General features: G+C 46.3%; 1 protein-coding gene across 7 annotated transcripts in view; it reads right to left on the bottom strand.

Annotated features, from left to right (window-relative positions):
- ADAM22 (ADAM metallopeptidase domain 22) overlaps positions 1-27376 on the bottom strand; it is a 278694-nt gene that overhangs the window by 216807 nt on the left and 34511 nt on the right. For all 7 annotated transcript variants that reach the window (XM_088478610.1, XM_088478609.1, XM_088478614.1 and 4 more), the window contains exon 3: positions 1064-1140. In XM_088478610.1, the coding sequence (XP_088334736.1) occupies positions 1064-1140 (77 nt within the window). The remainder of the gene's footprint in view (positions 1-1063; positions 1141-27376) is intronic.

The raw sequence follows: 27376 nt of genomic DNA, 5'->3' as shown, positions 1-27376 counted from the left end.
ACAATTTTTATACTTTGGTTTATAGCTAGACAGCTGGTCATTATCATGCTATCATGATGATTACAATAACTGAGCCCTGGTGTGTCCATGTGATAGGGAATATAGAGAATATAGGGCCTAATTCGGTATGAATCGCAATCGCAGCTGCGTAATTGTACGCAATGAAGTTGCGAAAATATGCTAATGCCTGCCACAGCTCAGCCAGCACAGCGACGCCCACTGTTGCTTTCCCACACGAAATACCTTGCAGTCCTACATATAAATCGGTACCATCGGAGAACATCGGCCCGTCAGGCACAATTACAGCAGGTCTGACCTGTCGCAGAAAGCCTTGTCGTACGCAGTGAGTACTCATGCAGCATATGCAATCACAGTGGCTAATTTATGCACGCCCATGCAACGTTGTTTAAACGGGCAGACACGCCTGCGTTTCTCCAACCACTCCCCCGTCACCACCCCCAAATGCTCACGGCCCGTCACTCACTCTGCGATGAATTCCCATCTGCGTACGTAATCGCAGTGCGATTGCAGCACAGCATGGTGCATACGCATGCGCAGTACTGAACAATCGGCCGATCTACGTATGTACAGTAGTTGCAATTGCATACGCTGTGGGATCAGGCCCATAGATTGTAATCTCCACTGGGGCAGGAGCTGATCTGAATGGCTGAAATATTCCCTGTAAAGCGCTGCATAATATGTGCGCGCGATATAAATAAGCTGTGATAAATAAAACCACTGCTTGGTCTGTTTCAAAATAAAGGAAGCACTGGAGTAAATGAGGCATATAAAGTATATTGAAAGCAGGTGTTTCCATGAGCTACAGTTCTGAATACTGCTCCGCTTGTTTCATGAGGACCCAACACTACAGTGAGGCTGGCATAGAAGACTGAGAGAAAGACATCACTGACTACAGGCAATTGCTGACACACTAATAATTTATTACTGTGATGCCAACACTGGCAAACACTAACACAGAGGTAAGATAATATGGTGCTAGGGACCCTTTATAATGTCCCATTTCACAATTCAATTCCACATTTATAGTAAAAAAAAAACTTACTGGTTCAGTTCAACATCCAAGATGAAGGAAGAACCAAATGCATCTATCTGGAAGCTGGCCTGTGCAACGTGGGTGGACTGCAAGAGAGAACAGTATAGTAAGAAAGAAGTATGGTCTTACAAGTTATCATGAAGTCATCATACACAACATAATAACATCCAGAGCTAACTACTGGTCTGCTGCATTATACAGTACTATACAATTTATGACATTTGCTTGAAACATAGGACAAACCCACTGTTATAATAAGGTAGGATTATAGTGATAAATAATGGAATGGATACATTTTAGACACATTTGTACACAAAGTTTCCCTAATGAAAAGCCAGGATTGCCCTACAAAGTATTTAATATAAAGACGGAGTATGTTTTACAACAAATTGGTTAGTGTACATAGTGTATCTTTTGTTCATCAGGGATGATAATATATATTTTTAGAAGAACCATCAACCTAGTATTTATATGTGCCGTGCATCAGATTATGTCCAAACCCGGAATGATTGCATTAATCCTGCTACTTTAAAGGAAACACATTGGATCACATGAAAGAAGTTTCCCAGCAGTGTAATACTGAAACTACCTGCAATACGTTTTTCTGGCACAAGATGGCACTTTGATACAATCGCACTGCGCATGGGAGAAAGCAACGCAGCACATGGATGAAAACTACGCAGAACATGGATGAAAGCTACGCAGCGCATGGATGAAAGCTACGCAGCGCATGGATGAAAGCTACGCAGCGCATGGATGAAAGCTACGCAGCGCATGGATGAAAGCTACGCAGCGCATGGATGAAAGCTACGCAGCGCATGCACTACTGAGCTTTGAGAATCAAAATCACTGATCCTGTCTTAAATTTTTGAATCAACAGAATCTGCGGTCTGATCAGAGGTAATTGAAGTCACACAAGCAGATGAATAGCAAAGAACTGCAAGTTACTAATAATAAATAATTTGGAGAGGTGCTGTAAAATGCATGCACCCCCACCAGAGGCTACAGAACTAGCTCTATGTATCTCTGTGACAGGACCACTTGGTTTTATACATATCATCATTAGCTCACAGCTGCACAATCCTTATCCTTGGTGCAAGAACGAAACATTACAACACCGCTGCGCCCTTTCAGTAGCAAATGGTGATGCGTTTGTTTCCGGGTGACCCTGCATCGCCCGTTGTCGCTCTTGCAGAGAGCAAAAACACCCCGCTCCGTAAATGGACTTACATTCAACTTTGGGTCAGCCCAACATTATTCAAATAAAATTATTTGTATAGTCCATATTCCCCATAATAAGAAAACATAAATGACCACAACTATACTGTATCAGGAGTCCCTGAGACTACATTATTCCCTGTTCATTCAGGATGTGTAATCTTATTTATTATGTATGCCCGTGTCTCACTGCAATGCACTTTGGTGCCTTACAAGTAAACTATAATAATAATAATATTACAGAACACAATACACTGAAATGCCAAAAGTCATGGGATAGCTGTATGTAAAGGTAATGGTAGGTGGTGCCACCGTACCTTGACATCTTGGAAATGCCCAGGCCTGCACCAGTTGTAATCTGACATCTCTTGAGTCAGTTTGAACACCGGCTAGGCTGCTCATGGTAAGGCTAAATTAATTATCAGAGTTTGAAGGGGGCATGATAGTGGGTGCCCGATGGATGGGACATTCTATTTCCGAAGTTGTACGGACATTCAACATTCCTCGATCTATGGTGTCACGTGTGTACCGGGAATACCCCATGGAAGGAATAGCCGACCATGGGTGCTTAATGATGGTGACCAGCAGCATCTGGCCAAAAATGTCCGTGGTAACAAACAAGTGGCACTGGCTCAGATCACATCCACATTTAATGCAGGAGGTAACCAAATGCATATCCAGCAGGTCAGTGCAGTGTTATTTAGCTTCCATGGGATATGGAAGCAGAAGAGCGACCAGAGTGCCCCTGTTAACACTATGACACTGGACACAGAACTTCACTTGGACTTGTGATGTTGCTAATTGGACACTGGAGGACTGGCAACATGTGGCGTGGCCCGATGACTCACGGTTCAGGTTGTTTTGGGCTGATGGTAGGGTTCGGATGAGGCGATGGACCCCAGTTGTCAACAAGGCAGGCTGGTGGTGGTTCCATAACGGTGTGTGGTGTGTTCAACTGGCATGGGTTAGGTCCACTGGTCCACCTGAAAACGTTATTGACTGGTAACCGCTATGTTGCATTGCTTGATGACCATTTGCAGCACTTCATGGACTTCATGTACCCCAGCAACGATGGAATATTCCAGCAGGATAATGTACTGTGTTATCGGTCCAAAGTTGTCCAGAATTGGTTCAAAGAGCATTCTGGAGAGTTCCGAAGACAGGTGTGGCCACCACGTTCGCCCGACATGAACCCAATCGAGCATTTATAGCACATCAATTCGCACAGACAACATCAAGGAGCTGTGGGAAACTACCCTGGAATGGGTCAACATCTCTCCAGAGGTCTTCTGTCCACTTGTGGAATCGATGTCACGTCCAGTAACTGCACTTTACCAGGCTAGAGGGGGTCCTACACGATACAAGGCATCTATCCCATGACTTGCACTTCAGTGTAATTTATACGGTGTAATTACTTTTTATGGGTCATAGACTGAGGTTTTTTTTACTTTATTTAGACCAGTGGCTCTCAACCTCAACCCTCAAGTATCCCCAGCAAGTCATGTTTCCAGAATTTCTGTCTGTGGAAGCAGGTGGTATTTTTACAGACCCATCAAAATAGACTAACTCACATGAACTTTCTATTAACTTTACCAATATATGACCACTGTGGCCGCGGTGCTGCTAAAGAGCCGCATGCGTGTACACGCCAATGACACGGTCATAACTCGCCAATAAAACAGCATCTTCCTGCGTCCACCCTAATATGCCCATGGGTCACAAGTGTCGTCTGTAATTATAGGACTGGAGCTGAGAACCCCTGTGTTAGGAGCTGGCATGCTCTTTCTTTGTGGCCCCATGCCCATAGAGGCAGCACCCAGGGCTGACCAGACTCAAGCTGGTTTTCACTAAAGCAGAGGGATTCCATGACTGTGCTATTAGTCATAATGACCAACTTTTTCATTCTGGCTTTTTGGAAATCCAGAGAGTGTATTTCCAAGCCACAGTACCAGGGCCGGCAACAGAAATAACGGGGCCCGGAACACACGTTTTTTTAGGCCCCCCCCCATCCCCGTTACCCCCAGTCCCCTGTCAATGTCACTGCAGCCAGCCCCCTGTCAGTGCCCCTCTGGTGGCCAGCCCCATGTCATTGTCAGTGTCCCTGCAGTGTCCAGCCCCCTAACAGTGTCCTTCTGATGGCCAGCCCCTCCGCTTGCCAACCAGCTTCTACACTGCAGCCCCTGTACTAGGGATGGACATCGCTGGTCGATGAATGCCGATCATGAATCTTTTTCTTACGATGTCAGTGTTTTCACCATTCGATGGCAGCATTCCGATGTTTGCTACCATCGAATGGTAATCATTCAATGGTGTTGCGATGGTGGCTTATTTTCTTTAAATACTAAAAACTATGCCTCCCCTGGCTGCTGTGTGCTGTCTCTGCATGTGATGATCTCCATGGCTCATGCTGCTGGGATCATTGGAGGCTGTCTCTCAATGCCTCAGACCTGGCCCTCAGTCCCTCCCTCACTCCCCCCTATGCTAGCACTGATTGGCTCTCTGAGACAGTGAGAGCCAATCAGTGTGCAACCCTGGTCCTGCAGCAGTAGCAGGGGAAGTGACAGTGTTTCTCTCTCCTCCTAGTCCTCACCTCTGCCCGCCTGGCCTCAGGTGTTTTTTTTTTTCCCCTGCATCGGCTCCGAGCCCCGCCACCAATCCCGCCCTTTAACTAGTCATATTAATAGATTGTGCCATCAAATTCTTTTGATGCATGGTTAGTTACCATCGCATCGAAAGATTTGATGGTGGAAGCACTGCCAACATATGATGGTGGGCTTCCAATGCCCATCCCTACCCTGTACTTACCTTGCCGCAGCTCCTCTGTCTAATGGCAGTGCCAGTGCGGCACTGCGTGATGTCATGACATCACGCGCTGCGCCGCAACAAACAATAAAACTTGTGGCCGGTGCAATAAAGTTTTTTTGCGGTGCATGATGTCACGCAGCACGTACTGGCACTGCCCTCAGACCAGAGAAGCCGCGGCAAGGTAAGCTACATTAGTACACAGACTCCGACTGAAGACCTGGCCTGTACTTGCCTGCTGCACCCTGCCGATCATGCAGCAGCGCAGGGAATGATCAAGGTAAGTATCCTACAACCTCGGGGCCCGGCACAGCTGTGCCCCAAGTCCACCCCTGTCGCCGGGCCTGCATAATATGCCCATGAAAATCAGTCCCTGACCATTACCGGCAATCAGAGCGCAGATGCTGCCAATTCATTAAGATAAATGCTATTAAGATTTTTTAAATTATTTCTTGTTGGCATCATCTGTAATTCAGTGTCAGCTGCGGTTCTCACAGCGACCAGAAATACTTGTATAGAGTCTATAGTGAAAAGTAGTGAGCCACAGATTGGTGGGTAATCTTAACATTACGTGTGTACAATCCTACATCATATTGGCAGCAGATTTGCCACATATGCAACAACAATAATAATAATAATAATAATGTTATTTATATAGCACTTTCCTCCTAATAGGAAAGTACTTTACATATGCCTTTACAGCATAAAATACAAAACAAGCTTAACAAGGGACATTAGTGAAATGTTTGGGTGAACAGGAAAGTCTTGAGTTTATTTTTGAAAGACTGTAAGGGCCGTATACAATTAGCGGCGAAAAGTCATCATCTGCGTTTCGTGGATGACGTCATTTCGCCAGGCGGAAACTTTGCATCGTATTCAATTGCAAAGGCTTTTCGCGTACGTGGAAAGTCAATGTAATGTATTAGGTGAAAAAGCTTCACCTACGAATACCCGGCGGAAAAAAGTGCAAATTGCGGCTTTGGGGTGCAAAGGTGCGGAAACCACTCTGCACCCTTTGGACAGACCCCAAAAAACATCCCAAAAAAACCACTTTCAAAATGGGGGCGAAAAAGTTTAAAGTTGCAGTAAACTTAAAAACTAGTGAAATAGACTTTGGGGGGGGGTCTGCAAGTATGGGGGAGGTGTTTTTTTATTGCAGGTGCTTGCTGAAGGTGCGTTTTTAATGTATTTTAAGACCTCACTTTAGCAATTTTTTACCATGCTTGCACCCATTTTCATGTACCCCAAATTTGCTGGGACTAGTTTTTTTTCTCCAAAAAAACCTGCTAAATGCTATTCTTCACCACTTGTGCAAAGATGATATATGGAGGCAATTGAAAGCATTTAAGTACCCCAAATAGCTCCAGAGGGGCTAATCGGGGACATCTATACTGATCCCCAATGTTATTGCATCTTTTGGGGGATGTCAGGCTGATTTCCCCAAAACTGACAGCACTTTTCACCTGTTTGAGTTTCGCCGGGACGCGTTTTTGCGTCCTTTGGAATTGAATACGGTGAATAGCGGTGGCGCGCACGAAAAGTTTCCGCGGCTGAAACACGCGAAGTCGCCAACACTGAATATGCCCCTATGGTGGAGGCTTCTCGAACTGTGCGGGGAAACGAGTTCCATGGAGTCGGAGACACAAAGCTGAAAGCTCGACCCCCAAATGAATTCCGGGAGATTCTAGGTACTGTTAATAGTCCTTCATCAACGGATCGCAGTAATCGATCAAGCAGCGAAATTTCAAAAGATTTCTTTAGCATTATACGTTGTCTAAATTATTAAATAAAAACACATTGCAGTGAAGTGTAAAAAATGGATTTCGGACTATAGATAGACAGTAAAAAGGTCGACAGTGTCTAGATAGACACCAGGGGCCAAATGTACAAGGGTGAGAGCTTAGAAAATGTGAGCGATTTCTAACACTTTTTAAACTCGGCCAATGTAATAGAGTCCGAGAACAAAGCAACAGAGCAAACTCGCATGTTGTACAGACTCAAACAACTCTCACGATTTAAAATCTCATTCAGATGTTTTCCCATTCTGAAGATAAAACTCAACCAATGAGAGAGTTTACTGATAAATTCTCGCATTTTCTACACTCTCACCCTATTACATTTGGCCCCAGATGTTACACAGTCAATAGGTCGACTGGGACAAAAGGTTGACATGCAAGAAGGTCGACAGTTACAAACAGGGTCAAAAGGACGACATAAAAATGGTCTACACAAAAAAATGGTCAATACATGATTTTTTTTAACCACTTGCCTGGCACGGTTATATCAGATACGACCACACCAGGCTGGGCTTTCCCTAACATGGTCGTATCTGATACGACCAGTCAGAAATGCCCACTAGGCGGCTATGGGAAGATGATCTTCCAGCAGCCGCCTACATCAGAGGGACCTTCTGGTCCCGCTGCAAGCATGGCTGCCTATCCAGCGTGTCCCGATCACTGCTGGCCACAGTGATCGGGCACCGTCGGCATCCCCCTTCAGTAAGGAACAACAGCCGCGGCTCTGGTAGCCGCCGCTGCTATGTACCCGGGCCGCCAGTGGGACATCCTCCCGCTCCGGAACTAATGGACAGGAAGCAGCAGCCGTGGCTCTGGCTGCTGCTTCTATGTTACCCAGGCAGCCTAGCGGCGCCCCGCACACTCCCTCCGGCCTCAGCTCCTCCTCCTCCCCCGTGATGCCCGTTTTTATAAGGGCCATAATAGTCTATATATGTATACATTTATATACTATTATGTATATATATATATTATATGTATATATATATATTAGGGATGTGCAGGCTCGGTTTTACTCGGTTCTTATCGCCATTTTACCGCAAATTCGGATTTATTATATTGGCTATCCAAAACACATGATAGGCGATAGCCAATAAAATGCCGTTTAAAGATCCGAGTAAAACCGAACCCGCTCACCCCTAATATATATATGAAGACAGTTTGATGCAGTAAACTGAAACGTTGATCGATTCACCTTGTGCCTGGTCGTTTTCACGGAGCCTGAGTGCCGCACATGTGGGGTTGTCATATATATATATATATATATATATATATATATATATATATATATATATTAGGGGTGAGCGGGTTCGGTTTTACTCGGCTCTTATCGCCACTTTACCGCAAATTTGGCTCGATTTTATTGCAGAGCCTATGATTAGGGATGGCAAAGGACCATCGATGGTTTGCAAAACATCGATGTCTGACTGAAAACAAGTGGTTTGCCATTGGTGGCCATCAATGTTCCACCATCGATGGCAAACCTCAAACGATGTTTAGGAAACATCGACAGTTGTGGTCTACACAGATCTCGACCAATCGCTAAACAAATGATGGCTTCTAACGATGGCTGAACCATCGATGGTACAGCTGTCAATGGCCATCACTACAGTATAACATAAAAATTGTTATTTTTATGGTACACTGTGTTTAAAAAAAAAAAAAAAATTTAAATAAAATAGTGATGGATAAGTTTAAAATTATGTTCTTGACCTAATTCAATCATAAAAAAACCCCGACAATTTTGGAGCGCTTTTTGGAAAAAGTATTTGTCAGTTAAGTGGTTAAAGGGTTAGGGTTAGGCACTTACCCCGATGGTTAGGATTAGGCACCAGGAGGCAGGGTTAGGGTTAGGCACCAAGGGGAGGGATAGGGTTAAGATAAGGGCTAAAAAACAAAAAAATCAAGCGTTGACCATGTTTGTGTTGACCATTTTCATGTCGACCATTTGACCATGTTGCCCATTTGCACTTGTCGATCTTCTTACATTTCAACCTTTAGTGTCGACCTTTTGTCCCAGTCGACCTAATGACTGTCTAACATCTGGGGCCAAATGTAATAGGGTGAGAGTTTAGAAAATGTGAGAGTTTAGCAGTAAAACTCTCACACTAATATATTGATCAAGTTGTATTTTCAAAACAGGAAACATCTGGATGAGAGTTTAAATCTTGAGAGTTTTTTGAGTCTGTAAAACATGCGAGTTTGCCTATTCTGTGACTTTATTACATTGGCTGAGCTTAAACATGTGACAGTTTTCTCTCACATTTTCTAAAACAGGGGTGGGGAACCTTTTTTCTGGCGAGGGCCATTTTGATATTTATAACATTATTTGTGGGCCCGGTGCAGGCCACGCCCCCTCACTGTGACGTCGCACAGGGCGGGGCCACAATTGTCGGTGATTACAGCAATGCCCTGAGCATCCTGAGGATGCTCTGGGGAGCTGTAAGGGCAGCGGTGTGACCATCTGAAGTGTCCTAAGGACGGTCCAGGCGGCACTACTGCACAGATTCTGGCTGCTGTGTGCCATTCTAGCCAGATGAGGCTAGCAGAAAAAAGCTCAGAGGGCCAGACCAAATGATTCCAGGGGCCTTATACAGCCCCCGGGCCTGAGGTTCCCCATTCCTGTTCAAAACTCTCACCCTATTACATTTGGCCCCTGGTGTATGTCTAGACACTGTTGACCTTTTTACTGTCTATCTGTTAATACACACCCGTAAAAAATGGCGTTAGACATAAACACATGAGATCATCCTTTCTCACCCAGAAAAAGACAATGCTTATAGCGACTCTGATTCTGAGTTGAAAGCAATGGCGATGACACAGGTGAGCGATTTTAAACTACTGCATGTGTTTAAGTTGCATTGCACGTCAGCCCAGAGTCCGCGCTCAAAGTGGGTGTCTCAGTCATTGCAGATTCAGACGCAGGCTTGTACATCAGGGACGGGCTTGCACAAATCTGCAGAAGCAACACCGGCAAAACACACACACGGACGTTTCAGCATCCAGCTTAGAATCAAGGCCGGCCTTCTTGTTTTAAAGAGCGTCCTCCAGGCCGCTTGCATAGCTGTGGGTGACCACCCACAGCTATAGCGAGCGGCCAGGAAGATGGTCGCGATGGTCAAGATCATCGCGACCATCGGGCTTGCGACGAGACCCTTGTGGTAGGGATTTCCCACTGACATCACTCGTGATGTCAGTGGGGCCGCCCCCAAACAGAGGCGTTCACATGGGAACGCCTCCGTTTGGGCAGCCACTCCCCCGGCCCGCCTACCAATGGGGGCGTGCTGTCACTCAACATCGACAGCACGCCCCCTTTGGTACGAGACCCGGAGCGACGGTTTGCCCGTCGCTATCCGGGTCTCGTACATGCGCATGACGGAGCCGGCTCCGTCGTGCGCATGCGCACTGGGCCACCATCGACCCACTTGCGAGCGCATAGCGGCTCTGAATCAGGCCCCAAGTCCTTAATGAGGAACTCCATCTTTTTTTTTTTATTTATTAGGGTTTTACACCTTGCAGTATGTGCTGCAAATGAATGCTACAATGGTTTTTGCAACAGGACCTAATGTAGATGATCAGCTGCTTTGGTCTGAAGATAAGATAACGCTAATTTGACTCCATATTTGAATGCTTTAATTGCTAGCCAATGAAAAGTCACAGCTGCAGACAGTTCCATCCACTCTTCCCTTCTTCTATCTACAGCTACCATACAGGGGAAGCACAATTTATTCAGTAATCTGTGTAACATGGTACATAGGCCCAGATTTATCAATGAGTGATATTCTTGTTATTACTCCTTCATACCTCCCAACTGTCCCGCATTCAGCAGGACAGTCCCATTTTTCTGGGACTGTCCCGCTGCCCTACCCGCGGTCCGCAGTGTCCCACGGTGGGGGGAGAAGTTTGGGGGAGCACAGGTAGAATAGATAGCAGGTGCATGCTCACTAGTGTAGAAAGAGTTTCTTCAGGCTCCGCTCCATTTTTCAAATGATCCGCCCCTTTTATTTGAACCCCCACCCCCTTTACGGCACGTGTCGTTTTTAATGAATCTTAAAAGTTGGGAGATAACATGGCTTGCGATAACAATTTTATACATTTTTTATTTACATTTACTGATATAGCGCTAGTATGTTATGCCCAACAGTAACCATGTATAGGACTAAGTTGAAAAAAATCCCTACAGTATCTCTTACTTGCCAACTCTCCCTCATTGTCAGGGAGACTCCCTGAAATAGTAGCAATCTCCCTGACTCCCTGAAGAGTCTAGCAATCTCCCTGATTGCAACTTACCCCCATTATGAAGCGGTTATATAAAACAAAAAAACAGAGCTATATATATTCAAATGGGATCATTAGTATAATTTCCCTGCATCAACAAATAGATCTTACTAACCGCTTTGGGGCACATTTGGATTTGGATGTAAGCCAATTTTATGACACGCCTCTCAGATGTAGCAGTACACGCCCACTTTACCGCCACGCTTATAGGTGCTGCTTTTGCAATGTCCCTGAAATGCTTTTTCAAAAGTAGGTAAGTGTGCCCTATTTACAACAAGAAAAAAGCGATTAAACGATTGTCAAAATAATTTACGCTGCGATCTATATAATGAAAGAGACATAAAAATAATGAAATATGCAGATGCAGCAAACACCCACTGGTACACTTCATTCTGCCAAGAAATACATCCGACCACCCCCCGTATTCCTGACATGTAAATACAGGCTGTACCTTCTGGCACTGTAAGTGTATAGCGTTACAATACACGGGTAGTTCTTACTACTGAGCAGCACTAGCTTTTATATGTCTTCCATGTTTTCAAAAGTAATTTCATTTATTCATTTAGCTTTATACAGTAAAAAATAAACAGTTAAACGTAAAAACGAACATTTTCTTTTTCTAAAACAATAAGGAGTTAGGTCAAACCAAACTAACATGTTATTATCAATACAGAAAAGAAATATGCCCGCGCTCGGTTTTACCCATATCATACATGGTACCAGCAGCATGGCAATATTAATGCCATATATGTATACAAAACAGTAAAACTTATGCTATCGGCGCTAACAATAATATACTGCAAATTTATGTGTGTGCAGCAAATAAAACAAAGGGGATTTTGTCATAATTGAAAGCTGCCATGATAGCACAAGGCAAAATTTTGAAACAAAACAGAAAATAAATATGCCCTTGTGCTATCATGGCAGCTTTCAATTAAGGCTATATAAAGCCTAGTTGGGTGTGGCTAACAGCCAGCCCTGTATAGATGTGTCCCTCTGTATCTAGGAGGTGAGTACATTTGGCTGCAATGTAATGATGTGCTAGGCATATATGCTAGTGTTAGGGACCTGCAGAAAAATGGGGTCCCTTGATGCTGGGCTGCAGGCTTAAATGCTTTGATCAAATCATGACAAAATCCCCTTTGTTTTATTTGCTGCACACACATAAGATTGCAGTATATTATTGTTAGCGCCGATAGCAAAAGTTTTTATGTTATTATCAATATCAAATCTAAATGGGCACCCAATTGTCAACAATCATTAACAACAACAGGAGAAGACACTAACTAATAACCATTACACGTTGAGTCTCCCACATCCAAAATGCTTGGGACCAGGGGTATTGTGGATATCGGAATATTCCGTATTTTGGTATATGTGCATCTAAACACAGAATGCATTTATGTATTATATATACACCTTATACACACAGCCTGCAGATAATGGAGCATACACACGGTCAGATTTGTCAGACTTGTCAGATGAACGATTGAACGATTTTACCAAAGTTTTGAACGATTTGAATGATTTGAACGATTGAACGATTTCTGACTGCATTAAAATGAATGGAATCGTCCAAGTCTGACTGCAAACACATCAGATGTCAGATATCGTTATCTGACAAACGGGAACGCGCATCGTTGATCGTCCAGGCATGTCAGATATGTCAGATTTTCCTTCAGATATGAACGACTGAACGATTTTGAAATCGTTATCGTTCATATCTGAAGGAAAAATCTGACCGTGTGTATGCACCATAAGTTATACAATATATTCAATAATTTTGTGTCTCAAACAAATTTTGTGTATATACATCAATCCATTTGTTTCATATACACCTTATACACAAAGCCTGAAGGTAATTTGATACAATGGCCCTCATTCAGAGCCGTTCGCTATTTGCGGTCGTTCGTTTAAAAACAAGGGGTGGCTATTCAAATGATCCGTACGCACATTGCAGTCTGTTCACACCTCTAAGTCTGAACGAACGAGCAAAACATACGCTCGTTTATTTGTTAAAAACGCCCCCTGGCCGCTCGCACCATACGTCATGTCCGCTATTTATTAGATTAATCGAGTACATCGACCAGCGTATGAACTGCTCGCTATTCTTGTGGTTGGTGTTTGCTACCACAAATTTGCGAGCAGTTCTGGCTCTAAAATAACCCAGTGACGTGGTCATTGACGCTGCTGTTTTAAATATACACACCCATAAAACGCCCGTTTTGACCTTTAAGCACGCCTGCGTTCGGATCTCCACTCCCCATTTTCAAGCACCTTCCCCTGTTACCACCCACATACGCCTCATTCTGTCACTCAAAATAGCAGGCACTCGCTATATAGCGTACAAACGATTTTCGGCCGCACTGACTGGTTCGCGCATGCGTACTAAAAAGCGTACGCATGCGCAGATGTGCAAACATCGCTCGGAACGAGCGTACTGCCGCTAACGAGCGGCTCTGAATGAGGGCCAATATTTTTTAATAATTTTGTGCCTTAAATAAAGTTTGTGTACATTGAACCATCAAAAAGCAAAAGTTTCACTATCTCAGTCATGCTAAAAAAATCCGGATTTCGGAATATTGCATAATTCGGAATATTTGGATATGGGAGACTCAACCTGTATCTTAAATAATTTAAGTAGTAATTTATAAATTTTTTGTTACTAACTGGTGAAATTAGCTAGAACTGTAGAAACTCTTATGTACAGGATTGAAGTTGTGTGGGATGATATGTAGTCATTGTATATAAGGGTACACTGTGTTCTGTGTTTCCTCTGTAACATTCTAGAGTTCCAGGTCTTAACTTAATAGTAATAGGTCCACAAATCCAGTGTGTTTATTAGGAATTTTGATGTTTTGGTCAAAACATGGATCATTTTCAAGACAAACAAAAAGTTCTATAAATACCCAGTCCTTAACATAAAATAAACCAACAAATGACAGGCTAACAGGAAACACATCTTTCTGTTCAAGTGAACCTAGCTTCAGTATTTTGCATTGTCGATAAAACACTCTTAGGCGGGTATACACCAAAATAACATTGGCACGATATGTCGTTCCCTTGCAAATCATGACATGTCGTTGCATAACATTCAGTGAGTGTGTACCCTCAATCGCACGCTCCCAAAGACATTGTGTACGATGCCATGCTGCTAACTGCAGCATAGCATGGTAAATCGCGCCATTGTGCAGTGTGTACGCACAGCACCATATATCGTACTGTCGGCCATCAAATCGTCAGGAACACATCGTTCTGCTGTGTACTTACACACTCAGGGCCTGATTCAGACCCGCTCGCAAGCGGGTCGATGGTGGCCCAGCACTCGCTCCGTGGCTCACTACAAAAGGGGCGGCTGTCGATGTTGATCGACAGCTCGCCCCGTTTTTTGTAGGCGTTGCCGGAGGGTGGCTTCACAAATGGAGGCGTTCCCAAGCGAACGCCTGCCATTTGTGGGCGGCCCCACTGACATCACCAGTGATGTCAGTGAGAGAGCTTCCGGCTCTATTAAAGCCAGAAGCTCTCTGGGGCTTGCGGCCACGAGACCCTACCACAAGGGTCTCGTCGCAAGCCCGATGGTCTTGACCATCGCGACCATCATCCTGGCCGCTCACAATAGCTGTGGGTGGTCACCCACAGCTATGCGAGCGGCCAGGAGACCGCAACTAAAAAAAACAGCGCCCGCCCTGATTCAGAGCGAATCTGAATCAGGCCCTCAATTCACAAAGGGGTTAGAAGGAAGAAACATGCATTAAATAAACTACAACATCTTGTCCATGGCCTAAAGCTGGGTACACACTATAAGGTATATCATACGATACATCATTCCGACGGAGTTTGAAACAATATATTGTGTGGATTGTAGTGTGTATACGTTACAGTGTTACAGCCGCTGACACTATAATGCAGCATTTCTCATGCAGATACCCCCCGCAGTCACACACAGAACATAGGCATGCTGCATATCATTTATCTATTCGCATCACTGTGTGAATAAGACATTTGAAGGCGCTCAGCGCTACTGAGGCACGCGAAGCTTCCGCTTTATTGTGTGGCGCGACTTGTAGCGCATGTAGGATAGAGGTATGTGGACACGTCTGTATATAGATAGACCGATAGATACCAAGATTTTCACTAATGCAATTGCAACTGCGATCTCTTACGAATCGCAATTGCTAATAATATGCTAATGCCTTCCACAGTTTAGTCAAGCAGGGGGACACCCTTCTCATACCCGTCCGACGACGACAGCAATGTAAATATCTATAACATCGCTGCAGACCGGACAGCCACGCAGCTGGTAAGTGACGTCTGACCTGCCTCATACACTGAGTCTCTCCTGACACGCTGAGAGCTCTCATGCTACAAAGGAGATGGCAATGGCTAATTTATGCACGCCCTTGAAACACAGGGCCTGATTCAGAGCCGGACGCTATTTGCGCTCGCTCGTTCAGAAAAAGGGGCTGGCTATTTAAATTGAGCGCTCGCTCTTTGCGGTCTGTTGACGCCTCTATGTCTGAGCAAGCGTCCGAAACATGCGCTCGCTATTTTGTAAAGACACCCCTTGGCCGTTCGCATCATACGCCATCTCCGCTATTTATTAGATTAATCGAGTACATCGAAAGGCGTATGAACTGCTCGCTATTCTTGTGGTAGCATTTTCCTACTGCAATCATGCGAGCAGTTCAGGCTAAAAGACAACCAAGTGACGTGGTCGATGACGCTGCTTTGTTAATTATGCACACCCTTAAAACGCCCGTTTTGACTGTTTGGCACACCTGCGTTTGGATCTCCACTCCCCGTTTTCAAGCACCTTCCCGTTACCACCCACAAACGCCTCATCCTGTCACTCAAATTTGCAGGCATTCCCTATTTTGCGAGCACACGATTTCCGACCGCACTGACTGGTTGGCGCATGCGCATTACGACCCATACGCATGCGCAGATGTGCGAACATCGCTCGGAGCGAACGAGCGGCCACTTACGAGCGGCTCTGAATCAGGCCCAGAGTTTAAACCATCCCGATACGCCTGCATTTTCCTAGCCGCCTCCCGTCACCTCCCCCAAACTATGACTTCCCGTCACTCACTTTGAGAGTGAATCCTCTGTGTGAGCATGATAGCAATACAATCAGTGCGCGTGTACAGTGCGGCTTTCGCACATGTGCAATGGCAAACAACCACTCAATCTCCGTATATATCGTCAGTGTGTAAATCTCAGAATAAGGCCAGACAGGTGCCAATATAATGAGATAACCAATGTCATTCACTTCGCCTATCAATGGTTTTAATGTTATGGCTGATGTGTGTGTGAGTGCGTGCGAGCGTGCGTATCTGCGTACAATCTGCCCCGTAAGCCTTGGTTAGCATACAGAAAAACTCGGTGAGCGTTTTGTTAAATTTAACCAAAAATGTTCAGTTAACACGTTCCTCTACTTTTGAGCTAAGAATTTTTCTGACACACGGGAAAAAACACAACTTTTTGGGATAGTCCAAGGTCAATGTTCACGCAGTATGGTTTATTTTTTACAAGTACAGACTCGTTATTTAATAGCCACACCTTGTATTAGGCTGCAAGTGAATACGTTCCTGAAGCTGATGTGTTGGAAATAGGAAATATGGGTGAGTGTAAGGATCGGAGCAACTCTGACAAAGGCCAAATTGTGATGGCTAGACGACTGGGTCGGAACATCTCCAAATTGGGAAGCTTTGTGGGGTGTTACTGGTCTAAGAAAAGACAACCGGTGAGCCGGCAACAAAGTCATGTACACGTGGGAAGCGAAACCTAGTCCGTCTGGTCCTATCCCACAGAAGAGCTACTGTAGCACAAATTGTTAAAAAAGTTAATGTTGGCTGTGATAGAAAGTTGTCAGTGCATCGCTGCTTGCTGTGTATGGGATTGCGTAGCCACAAATTGGTCAACAGTGCCAATGCTGAACCCTGTCCACCGCCGAAAGTGCCTACAGTGGGCACGTGAGACCATGGAGCAATGGAAGAAGGTGGCCTGGTCTGATAAATCCCGTTTTCTTTTACATCATGTGGAAGGCCGGGTGTGTGTGCGCTTACCTGGGAAGAGATGACACCAGGATGCACTATGGGAAGAAGGCAAGCTGGCGATGTTTTGTTTGGAAACCTTGGGTCCTGGCATCATGTGGATGTTACTATGACACTTAACACCTGCCTAAACATTGTTGCAGACCAAGTGCATTCCTTCATGGCAACGGTATTTCCTTTCAGCAGGATAATGCGCCCTGCCACACTGCAAATATTGTTCAGGAATAGCTTGAGGTAGTTAGGGTAGTGCGGCCGGTGTCATCGCGCAAGGCACCACAGGTCAGGGGGCGCTGTTTATTATCATTCTTGCTTGTAGCTTCCTCTTATTTCATCCCCAGCATCTCCTGACCTCTCCTATCTCTTCCCTGGCCCTTCCCCATGAAGCTATGGCCCTTTTTTGGGTGCATTGTCACTTTGAAAAATGAGGGGGGCGCCACAATGCTTTTACTGGCACAGGGCACCGAAAAGTCTAGTTACGGCTCTGGTTTGAGGAACATAGCAAAGAGTTCAAGGTGTTGACTTGGCCTCCAAATTCCCCATAACTCAATGTGATTGAGCATCTTTGGGATGTGCTGGAAAAACAAGTCCGAGCCATGGAGGCCCCACCTCGCAACTTAGAGGACTAAAAGGATCTGCTGATAACATCTTGGTTGCAGATACCACAGGACATCGCCAGAGGTCTTGTGAAGTCCATACCTCGATGGGTCAGAATGTTTTGGTGGCATAAAGGGGACCTACACAATATTAAAGAGGTGGTTATGGCTGATCAGTGTATACATTTCACACTGGGTTGGGATGTACTAAGGGCAAAAATGCAGTCAAACTGTGTTTGGCCACATTTCTCATACGAACCAAGCTCCAGAATGTGATACATTCGGAGCTTGGACCTGGTGGGTAACGCCATCTTTAGATGAGTTACCCAATAAAAGTTCATGGGCTCATTATCGGGGTTCTGCACATACAGGGGTGTATCTAGGAGTCCGAACACTCTTGGCAAAGTAAGGGACTGGCGCCCCCGCCCCCCAACCCTCATGTGTAGTCCTGTAGGTTGGTGCCAGACATTCTCTCTATTTGACAAAAAAAATATTGGAAGAGAATGGTTTATCTGATCATAGCAGGTTCACCTAATGCTGGGTTATCTGTTGCTTGTGCGCATTGCACCAGATATTCTGCTCTACAGAGTTCTCACTGGGCTAGAATATGCATTTGGTGAATCTGCAGTTGCTTGCTGGTTTTACCTTGCACTTTGGTGTCAGGAAGGGGAGGGAGGAGGGGGCGATCTGATCCAGGCAGTTAATAGACACCGTGGTGGCTGTATGGATGGCGATCATCCCCCCCTCCCCTCCCTCGTCGTCCAGCACTGATGCTTCTGACTGAGAGATCATCAGCAGCACAGAGTTATGACAGTCAGAACTGGCCGCGTGGGGCACCACCAGGAGGCAACGGCACCCCCCCCCCCCTCCTCCTCCGCCTGCGCCACTCTGCGCATATGAGGGGCTTCTGGATAACAAACCAGGAAGTCCCTCTGGCATCTAGCTATCGCAAAGGATAGCTCTAATCGGGAAGCTGTCCTTTGCGATTTTAATCATATTTCTAAGTACATACAGGCGTAATTTACACCGGTATGTACCTGATAAGTGGCGGGATGTACTGCGATGCTCAGTACATCCCGCCCACTTACATTCAGAGGAAACAAGCAATGCAGCAGCTCTTATTGGGGGTGGGGCCAGGTAAATTGCATCATTAGGCCACATGGGAAGGGGCAGAGCCAAAATGACACCAGCGAATCACAGCATTATCCTGCAAGGGTGCAGGTTTCCAATTCTGGTCATCCAGGGGGAAGGGGGGTTTCTGGGTACTCAGATACCCAGCCTGCGTGCGCCACTGTAACCCATATGAATCTGTATTATTTTCACAGTGGGAGCCTGGTATTGCTCAGCTGCCACACAATACAATAAGGTTATACTGCAGTACTAAGCTATTACGTTATTGCTACAGAACGATATATCGTCCAATACATCGCCTGATGTGTACCTGGCCTTAGTCTAGCCTTAATAAATAAACTCCAAAAAATGTTACATCAAAGCAGATTGTCTACTAAGGAAATACAGCTAGAGGTGATCTAAAACCACCTCAAAAACACAGCCGGGCGAAATCTGTGCCTGCAACTCCTCCTGAGGCACAAGGGGCTGGATTCAGAGATGGACACAGTTCATATCGCTGCTGCATCTTTGGACACAACAGCGATGTGAAAATCTGATAAGGCAGCAGGAATGCAGGAGTAGGCGTCTGAGGAGAAAAGACGCCTCCTGACAGCATGGCAGACCTGAGTGCTGCGTAAGAGGACGCAGCTCTGCATCACCATCGTAGCCATCGGTTGCAGCATCGGCCATCTGAGAAAGACAAAAGCTACTCAGAATGGCTGTCTTACCTGCGTAGCCAAGGCCAGGAAATCTGCGTCTTCCGACACAGATCCTGGCCTCGGCACTCCCAGAAAACGAGGTTGACACGTCCCTGTTTCCGGGAATGCAGGCCGGTGCCACTCCTTCCCTGCCCACAAATGGCCACAGAATGTCAATCAGGCTGCAACTTAGAGACACTGCAAGCGAACTTGCAGCCCTCCCACCATCAGAGATGTATGTAAACCAGGGATGGGGAACCTCAGACCCAGGGGCTGTAAAAGGCCCCTGGAATCATTTGGTCTGGCCCTCTGAGCTTTTTTCTGCTAGCCTCATCTGGCTAGCAGGGGGCCTACAGTGACACCCTGCAGCCAGAATTTATGCTGCAAGTGCCGCTTGGAGCATCCTTAGGATGCTTCAAACGGTCAAACCGCTGCCTTTACAGCTCCCCGGAGCATCCTCGAGATGCTCCAGGCATTGCTGTAATCACTGGTGATTGTGGCCCCGCCCCTGTGTGACATCACATGGAGGTGGTGTGGCCTGCCCCAGGCCCACAAATAATTTTATATATATCAAAATGGCCCTCGGCAGAAAAAAGGTTCCCCACCCCAGATGTAAACCATCGGGTTTGCGTACATCTCTGAATAAGGCCCAAGGTCTGCACCAAGTAATACAATGAATGACAGGAGACAATATAAACATGGGATAGAGGCCCTCATTCAGAGTCGCTCGTAAGCGGCCGCTCGGTCGTACGTTTAACGACCGCAAAATTGAAAAAGGAAGTGATCGCACGGCCGGTCGTTCGCAACCAAAGTGACGACCATATGTGAACAATTCACCTCCTCTAGCTAGCGAGTGATAGCAGCTAGCGATCGAGTCAATCGTCAGTCATTGTCAGTCGCTGTGTGTTAATTTTCTTCTGATGTTTGCGGCCGCTTGTGTTGTGGCAAATTACACCAAAAATTAACAAAAAAAAACGCATAGAATAAGCCATCCACAAGAAATATATTTATTCTTATTATTCGCTTATGCTAACGCAACTGAATCAATTACAAGGCAATTAGCAGTGTTATTAGCAACAACAAACGATTATTAGCAGCTTGCATTGTGTGGCACAAAATAGAAACATCAAACATAACATCAGTCACATTCGATAGTATCGATTGTACTCTGGGGCTTGAGAGAGCACATACCCAACCTCAAGAAGTACGATCAGCCAAGCCTCTAACCTGCTCGCAGAGTGACGTTTTACTACTTCCGTCCTTCTATGTCGGTCGTAGCAGGAAATTTATGTACGCCCCTGAAACGCCCTGAAAACGATGAGGAACGCCTGCTTTTTTAGACCACCGTCCCCGTCAACACCCACAAACGGCCTTTCATGTCAATCAACTCTCGGAAGCCACTTCCTGCTCATAAGCCGTACGATCTACAGCATTTTGGATCGCAAAGCCTCGTACGCACATGCGCACAACTAACCGTACGCATGCGTGGTTTGGAAACATCGGATGCGTACGACCGAGCGGCCGCTTACGACCGACTCTGAATGAGGTCCAGAGTTTCTGTAAATGACCATTATCACATAGCAGTCGCCTAGACTCTGCTTATAAGAGGGCCAAGTGTGAGGGCGTAGCTGCTCCTAGTCAGGTGCACTGCACTACAATTCCCATGCTTAGTGTATTTGATTATTATTAACATACTTTTCTGCATCTTAATTACTCCTCTTCAATAAATACTAAGGGGTCCGTTCATGAAGCAGAGAAGAGCCCTGTTTAGCTGAAATCAGGGCTCTTCTCTGCTTCGGGCTATTAATGGAGCTAGTTTACCGTGTAGAGGTGTATAACTTCTCCAGCGGTACCCCCGCTCCATGCTTATATCACATCACCATACTATAGTTAGTGCGATACATGAAGGAATGGAAAGCTCAGCTTTCCGTCCCCTCCTGCGGGACAGATCTGCGGTCTGAGGATAACGTAATCTGTAACGCAAGCCGGACAGAGCAGGGAAGCCGCGTACTTCCCTGCTCGGCACCCAGCGCTGGCTCCACGCTCCAGCCCCTTTTCCCAGTGTCCATACCAGCAGATCTGATGTGACCTGCTGCTCTCAGACGCCGGGGCATGCGCAGCGAGGAGCAAGTCTGTCTTCTCACTGCACTACAGGGATCGCGGAGGGGCCGGTCAGCGTCCGAAGACGTCGGACAGGTAAGTGTACATGAATGGCTACTAAACTTCACTATATAGCGCATCGATGTGATGCCAAATATAGCGATATCTTTTAGTAGCCACTTCATGTTCTACATGAATAGACCCCTAACTTACAAAGCCCAGAGACTATGAATGCATGGTAAAAATTTTATATAATATACAGAAAAAATAGGAATTTTACTGTGAAGTTATTCAATGCTGAAAAATAGGGACAACTCTTTAAAACCTTGGACTGTCCCTGTAAATCATGGACAGTTGGTAAATCTATATGTACAAAATTTCAGCAGCTGCTACCGATGACTTATAAAAACTTCACAAAAAATGTTGAGAGTCGGCAACTTCTACTAATCGCCCACAAGAGACAATTAACGTGGATTTAAGAACGCCCTCTGCTTTCTCTTTTTGTAACATTTCCCAATCTTGGCACCGAGCAACCCTAAACAACTCATTAAATCAGATCTTTCTAGGTTCCTTTGCTCACATTGCAGTCCTCGAGATCTTAAAGCTTCAAACCAACAGGATCATTATACTACAGAATTCTGCTAATCAGTGCAAATGTGTGGTAACCCACAGCAATCTGCTGTTTACTTTGGTCCATCTCGTACAAGCTACACACATGTGCTCATATGCTAAAATTGCATTTTGGCTGAACATTGCACTTTGCAATCAGTTACAGTACTTGCTATCACTGGACCCCATTGTTGTTGATGTGCACACCTTGGTTCTGCATGGTGCACATAGGTGATCCTTGGCAAGACACAGCACACCTATCATCTGCTCTCCAGAGACCTACACATACAAGAGTGCACTTAGGGTCTCATTCAGACCCGCTCGCAAGCGCTTGAGCGCTCGCAAGTGGGTCGATATTGGGCCCTGCGCACGTGCCGCCCTGCAACCTGGCCGCTGGCTAAAGCTGTGGGTGGTCACCCACAGCCTAGCGAGAGTGTAACCCTGGTCATAGGTCAAATTAATCATAAGTGAGGGAACATTTATTATGTATTAAAGGGTCTATTTACTAAGCCTTGGATGGAGATAAAGTGAATGGATATAAAAGTACCAGCCAATCAGCTCCTAACTGCCATGTCACAGGCTGTGCTTGAAAAATGACAGGAGCTGGTTGGCTGGTACTTTTAAGTCTATTTACTAAGCCTTGGATGGAGATAAAGTGAATGGAGATAAAGTACCAGCCAATCAGCTCCTAACTGCCATGTCACATTCTGTGTTTGAAGAATTACAGTTAGGAGCTGATTGGCTGGTACTTTATCTCCATTCACAGCTTAGTAAATAGATCCCTTAGTTATTTATAAAGAACACACATATTACACAGTGCTTTACAGAGAATATTTCAGTCAAACGCATCCTCTACTGCCCAAGTGGAGCTTACAATCTATGGGGTGATCAGCATAGGATGCAGATGTGTGCCTGTGCAGGTCAAGTCCTGCGTGATCGCACGCAGAGCGGCAGCAGACTGTCAGTGATTGATAGTCTGCTGCCGTTTGTGGGCAGGGAGGAGGCCAGGATCTCCGTCAAGACCTCCGTCTTTGTTGCATTTGCGGGCGGCCGGATAAGTAATGCATGCATGACGCCTCCTGCTAAATTACCATAATAGTGCTATCACAGCTGCTACCATGTTAGCAGTTGCGATTAGGCCCGTCAAGAGCCGCGCCGGGCCCCGGTAAAAATGGGGCGTGGCCTAATCGTGGATGCATGACCACGCCCCCTTTGGTAGAAAAAAAAGGGGATCGCAGTGAGCCCCCTCAGCCCGGTGCATAACCAGTGGGGGACGCAATCAGCTTGATCGCTCCGTCCACAGGCATAGGAGAATGCTCGTGGCTGCTTCTTAGCAGCCGGGAGCAGTCTCCCAGTGCTGGGCTGCTGTGATGTAAGAGGGGGGGGGGGGGAAGCGATGACGGACGCAGGCCCCCGTCGGGCACCTCCAGCAAGCCCAAGTCCGGGTATTTGTACCCCCCCCCCCCCTCTCGGCGCCCCTGGCTGCAATAGCACTTGCGTCCTCTACTGAATCACCCCCTATGTTCCCTATCACATGGGAACATAGACATTGTCAGAAGCCAATTAACCTACCAGTATTTTTTTGGTGTGTGGGAGGAAACTAGAGCACTAAAAAGGATACCCACGCAAGGACGGAGAGAACATACAAACTATACAAAGATAATACTCTGGTTAGTAACTGAACTCATGACCACAGGGCTGTGAGGCAGTAATCAGTCTTGGTGAATGTTAATAATTGAAAATGAGAGAGAGAGAGAGAGAGAGAGAGAGAGACCACTGCACATGCTCCGACCTCCTGGAGAATGACGCAGGCGCCATTTTTCCGGCAATTTCTGTAGTACGCATGCGCAGGTCTTCGAAAACTTGGTGCTTTCCCCATGTTCCCGGTGGTACCTGCAGCGCCAACAAAGAGGTAAGTACTTTTAATGGCTGCAGGGTGTGCAGCGAGGGGCCCATGTACAAAGCACACTTTGCACCCATTATACTGTAGATACTGTATGCCCATGGGCTGACCCACTGTGAGTCTGTCAGCAATCTGATACATTCTATACAAAGATAACTAACATTTGGTCGGTTACTATGAACACCTCCACTTGTGTAAACCCGCACTTTAGTGTATTTACCCCCTGTGTGTTTCTCTGTCCATTATCACTTTCCTCTAGGGATTCTTCCTCACTCTCCAGCCCGCTTTCTGTCCTTGATCCACCTTCCTCCAGATATGAATAATGCAGTCGCTTCTATATCTGAATCCACAACCAACAATCTGTCTCCTTGATTCCTCCCCTGAACACCAGCTCAGCTGTCTGATGCATCATAAACGTGCACACTTCTGTCACCTATCAATGTGATGTGCGCTACTCTCCTATATGCAGGTACAAGGCCTCTCACTATACACACAGAGTGACTATACTCTTAATTGGACACTACTGAATTTATTCATTAGGCAATGCACGTCATTAGCGTCTCATCAGCATCTAAAACAGACAATGCATAACTGCAATGGCTTAAAGTAATGTTGTTTGAAGGTGTAAATGTAAAGGGATTTTCCACCTTCAGATTAGTTTAACTTACTGGCTTGTACATCTCCAATTGCCGCTTTCATTGAATATAAAGCTTTATCTATCAGGCCTTTGTTCTATGCTTTTACGTCATGTCATAAGCTAGGTACACACTAGACAATAATGGACAATTTGTAATTTTGGGACGCATAGGAACGACAAATTGTCCACATCGTCCAGTGTGTATGCACTAATGCGCGCTCCCGCGCGTCGTTCATTGCATCTTCAGATCGGCCTGATGTGTTTAGTAAAAGTTGCATGAAGGCACATAGAAGCCAAAAGAAATTCTGGTCGGAAAAAAAAAAATAACACGATAAGTCCTCATTGGGTCACATTCACTTTACAGACACCTTCCAAATAAAATTCTCCCAGAATGGTAATTCATGCTGGTGTACCTGGCGTTCAGACCTCTATCGTGACTTTATTAGCATCAGGAATGACATATATAAAAAAGTGACAGCACTATACCTAAATAGCAACAAAATATGAGATATGGTAAGAACTTACCCTTGTTATCTCTATTTCTACGAAGTCCATAGGGTTCCACAGGATACCTTGGGGTATAGGTGTGACGTCAGTCGCAGGGCACCAAAGAGTTAAGCTTTCAGCCTCCCAGGATGCACTAGGTCCCCCTCCTATACCCCGCCCCCGGGCCAAGGCACCTCAGTTAGTTACCAAGCCATAGGCCGGAGGAGGAGAAGGAAGAGAGAGAACAAAGATCTGGACACATACAAGAATCACATTCTCACCAGAGGGAGACGGAAAACCGGTGACCAGAGCAAAGCCCATCTGCAGCACAGGTGCGACAGGGCGGGAGTCCTGTGGAACCCTATGGACTTCGTAGAAATAGAGATAACAAGGGTAAGTTCTTACCATATCTCATATTTTCTACTTCAGGGTCCATAGGGTATCCACAGGATACCTTGGGGATGTCCCAAAGCAGTATCCTTTAAGGGTGGGGACGCTCCTGTGCAGAAAGGAGAATCCGCCGCCCGAAGGAAGCATCCTGAGAGGCGAAGGTGTCAAACCTGTAATACCTCACGAAGGTATGGACAGAAGACCACGTAGCAGCCTTGCAGATCTGAACTGCCGAGGCACCACGTCGAGCTGCCCACGAAGGACCCACAGACCTAGTGGAATGAGCCTTCAGAGAAGGAGGGACCGGTAGGCCTTCATGAAGATAAGCTTCAGAAATAGCCATACGGATCCAGGCTGCCAAAGTTTGCTTTGAAGCAGGCCAACCCTTTTTACGGAAGCCAAAGAGGACAAACAAAGCGTCCGACTTCCTAAACGAAGAAGTGCGGTCAACATAAGTCCTTAAGGCCCGCACAACATCCAAAGAGGCCTCACCCACGGAAAGACCCGGTGAGTTAAAGGCCGGAACAACTATTTCCTCGTTAATATGAAACTGGGAAATAACTTTGGGAAGAAACTCGGGCCGAGTGCGGAGCACTGCCCTGTTCCCATAAAAAACCAAGAAAGGGGGTCTACAAGAAAGAGCCCCTAACTCAGAAACACGTCTGGCCGAAGCAATGGCCAGAAGGAAAACAGTCTTAGCTGTTAGCCATTTAAGATCCACTGAGCCCAGTGGTTCAAACGGCGGTCCTTGGAGAGCCCTCAGGACCACAGCCAAATCCCAAGGCGCCACAGGTGGAACAAAGGGCGGCTGAATGCGGAGAACACCCTGCATAAAGGTGCGCACATCCGGGATTGTAGCAATCCTACGGTGAAACCAGACAGATAGGGCCGAAACCTGTACCTTCAAAGAAGCAAGGCGAAGCCCATGATCTAGTCCCGCTTGCAGGAAGGCGAGAATCCGAGACAGACGAAACTCCCGCGGTGCATAACCTCTCGGTCGACACCACTGGAAGAACGTATGCCACACGCGATGGTATATCCTCGCGGAAGACGGTTTCCGAGCTCGTAACATGGTACGCACCACAGAGCTGGAAAACCCCCGGGACCTCAGCATGGCCGTCTCAACAGCCACGCCGTCAAAGACAGCCGAGTCAGGTCCGGGTGAAGGCAAGGACCCTGAGACAGAAGGTCCGGTCGTAGCGGCAACCGCAGAGGAATGTCCACGGACAGACCCTGAAGGTCTGAGAACCAGTGCCGTCTGGGCCACGCGGGAGCTATCAACAGGAGCGTCCCTCCTTCCTGTTTGAATTTCCGGATTACCCGTGGAAGAAGGGAGACCGGAGGGAACAGGTATGCGAACCGGAACGTCCACCGGACGGACAGAGCATCCACCAGAGACGCCCCTTCGTCTCTTGTGCGAGACCCGTACACCGGCAACTTGTTGTTGTGCCGGGACGCCATGAGGTCGATTTCTGGAAGACCCCACCTGTCCACCAGTAGTTGAAAAACGTCCGGGTGCAGGGACCATTCCCCCGGATGAACGTCCTGGCGACTTAGAAAGTCCGCCTCCCAATTGAGCACTCCCGGGATGAAGACCGCTGATATGGCCGGAAGATTGCGCTCCGCCCAAACCAGGATCCGAGAGACCTCTA

This window comes from Taudactylus pleione, unplaced genomic scaffold (assembly GCF_031769625.1).
Source record: "Taudactylus pleione unplaced genomic scaffold, aTauple2 ptg000216l, whole genome shotgun sequence".
Classification (NCBI taxonomy): domain Eukaryota; kingdom Metazoa; phylum Chordata; class Amphibia; order Anura; family Myobatrachidae; genus Taudactylus; species Taudactylus pleione.
This window is presented reverse-complemented; position numbering and strand designations above follow the sequence as displayed.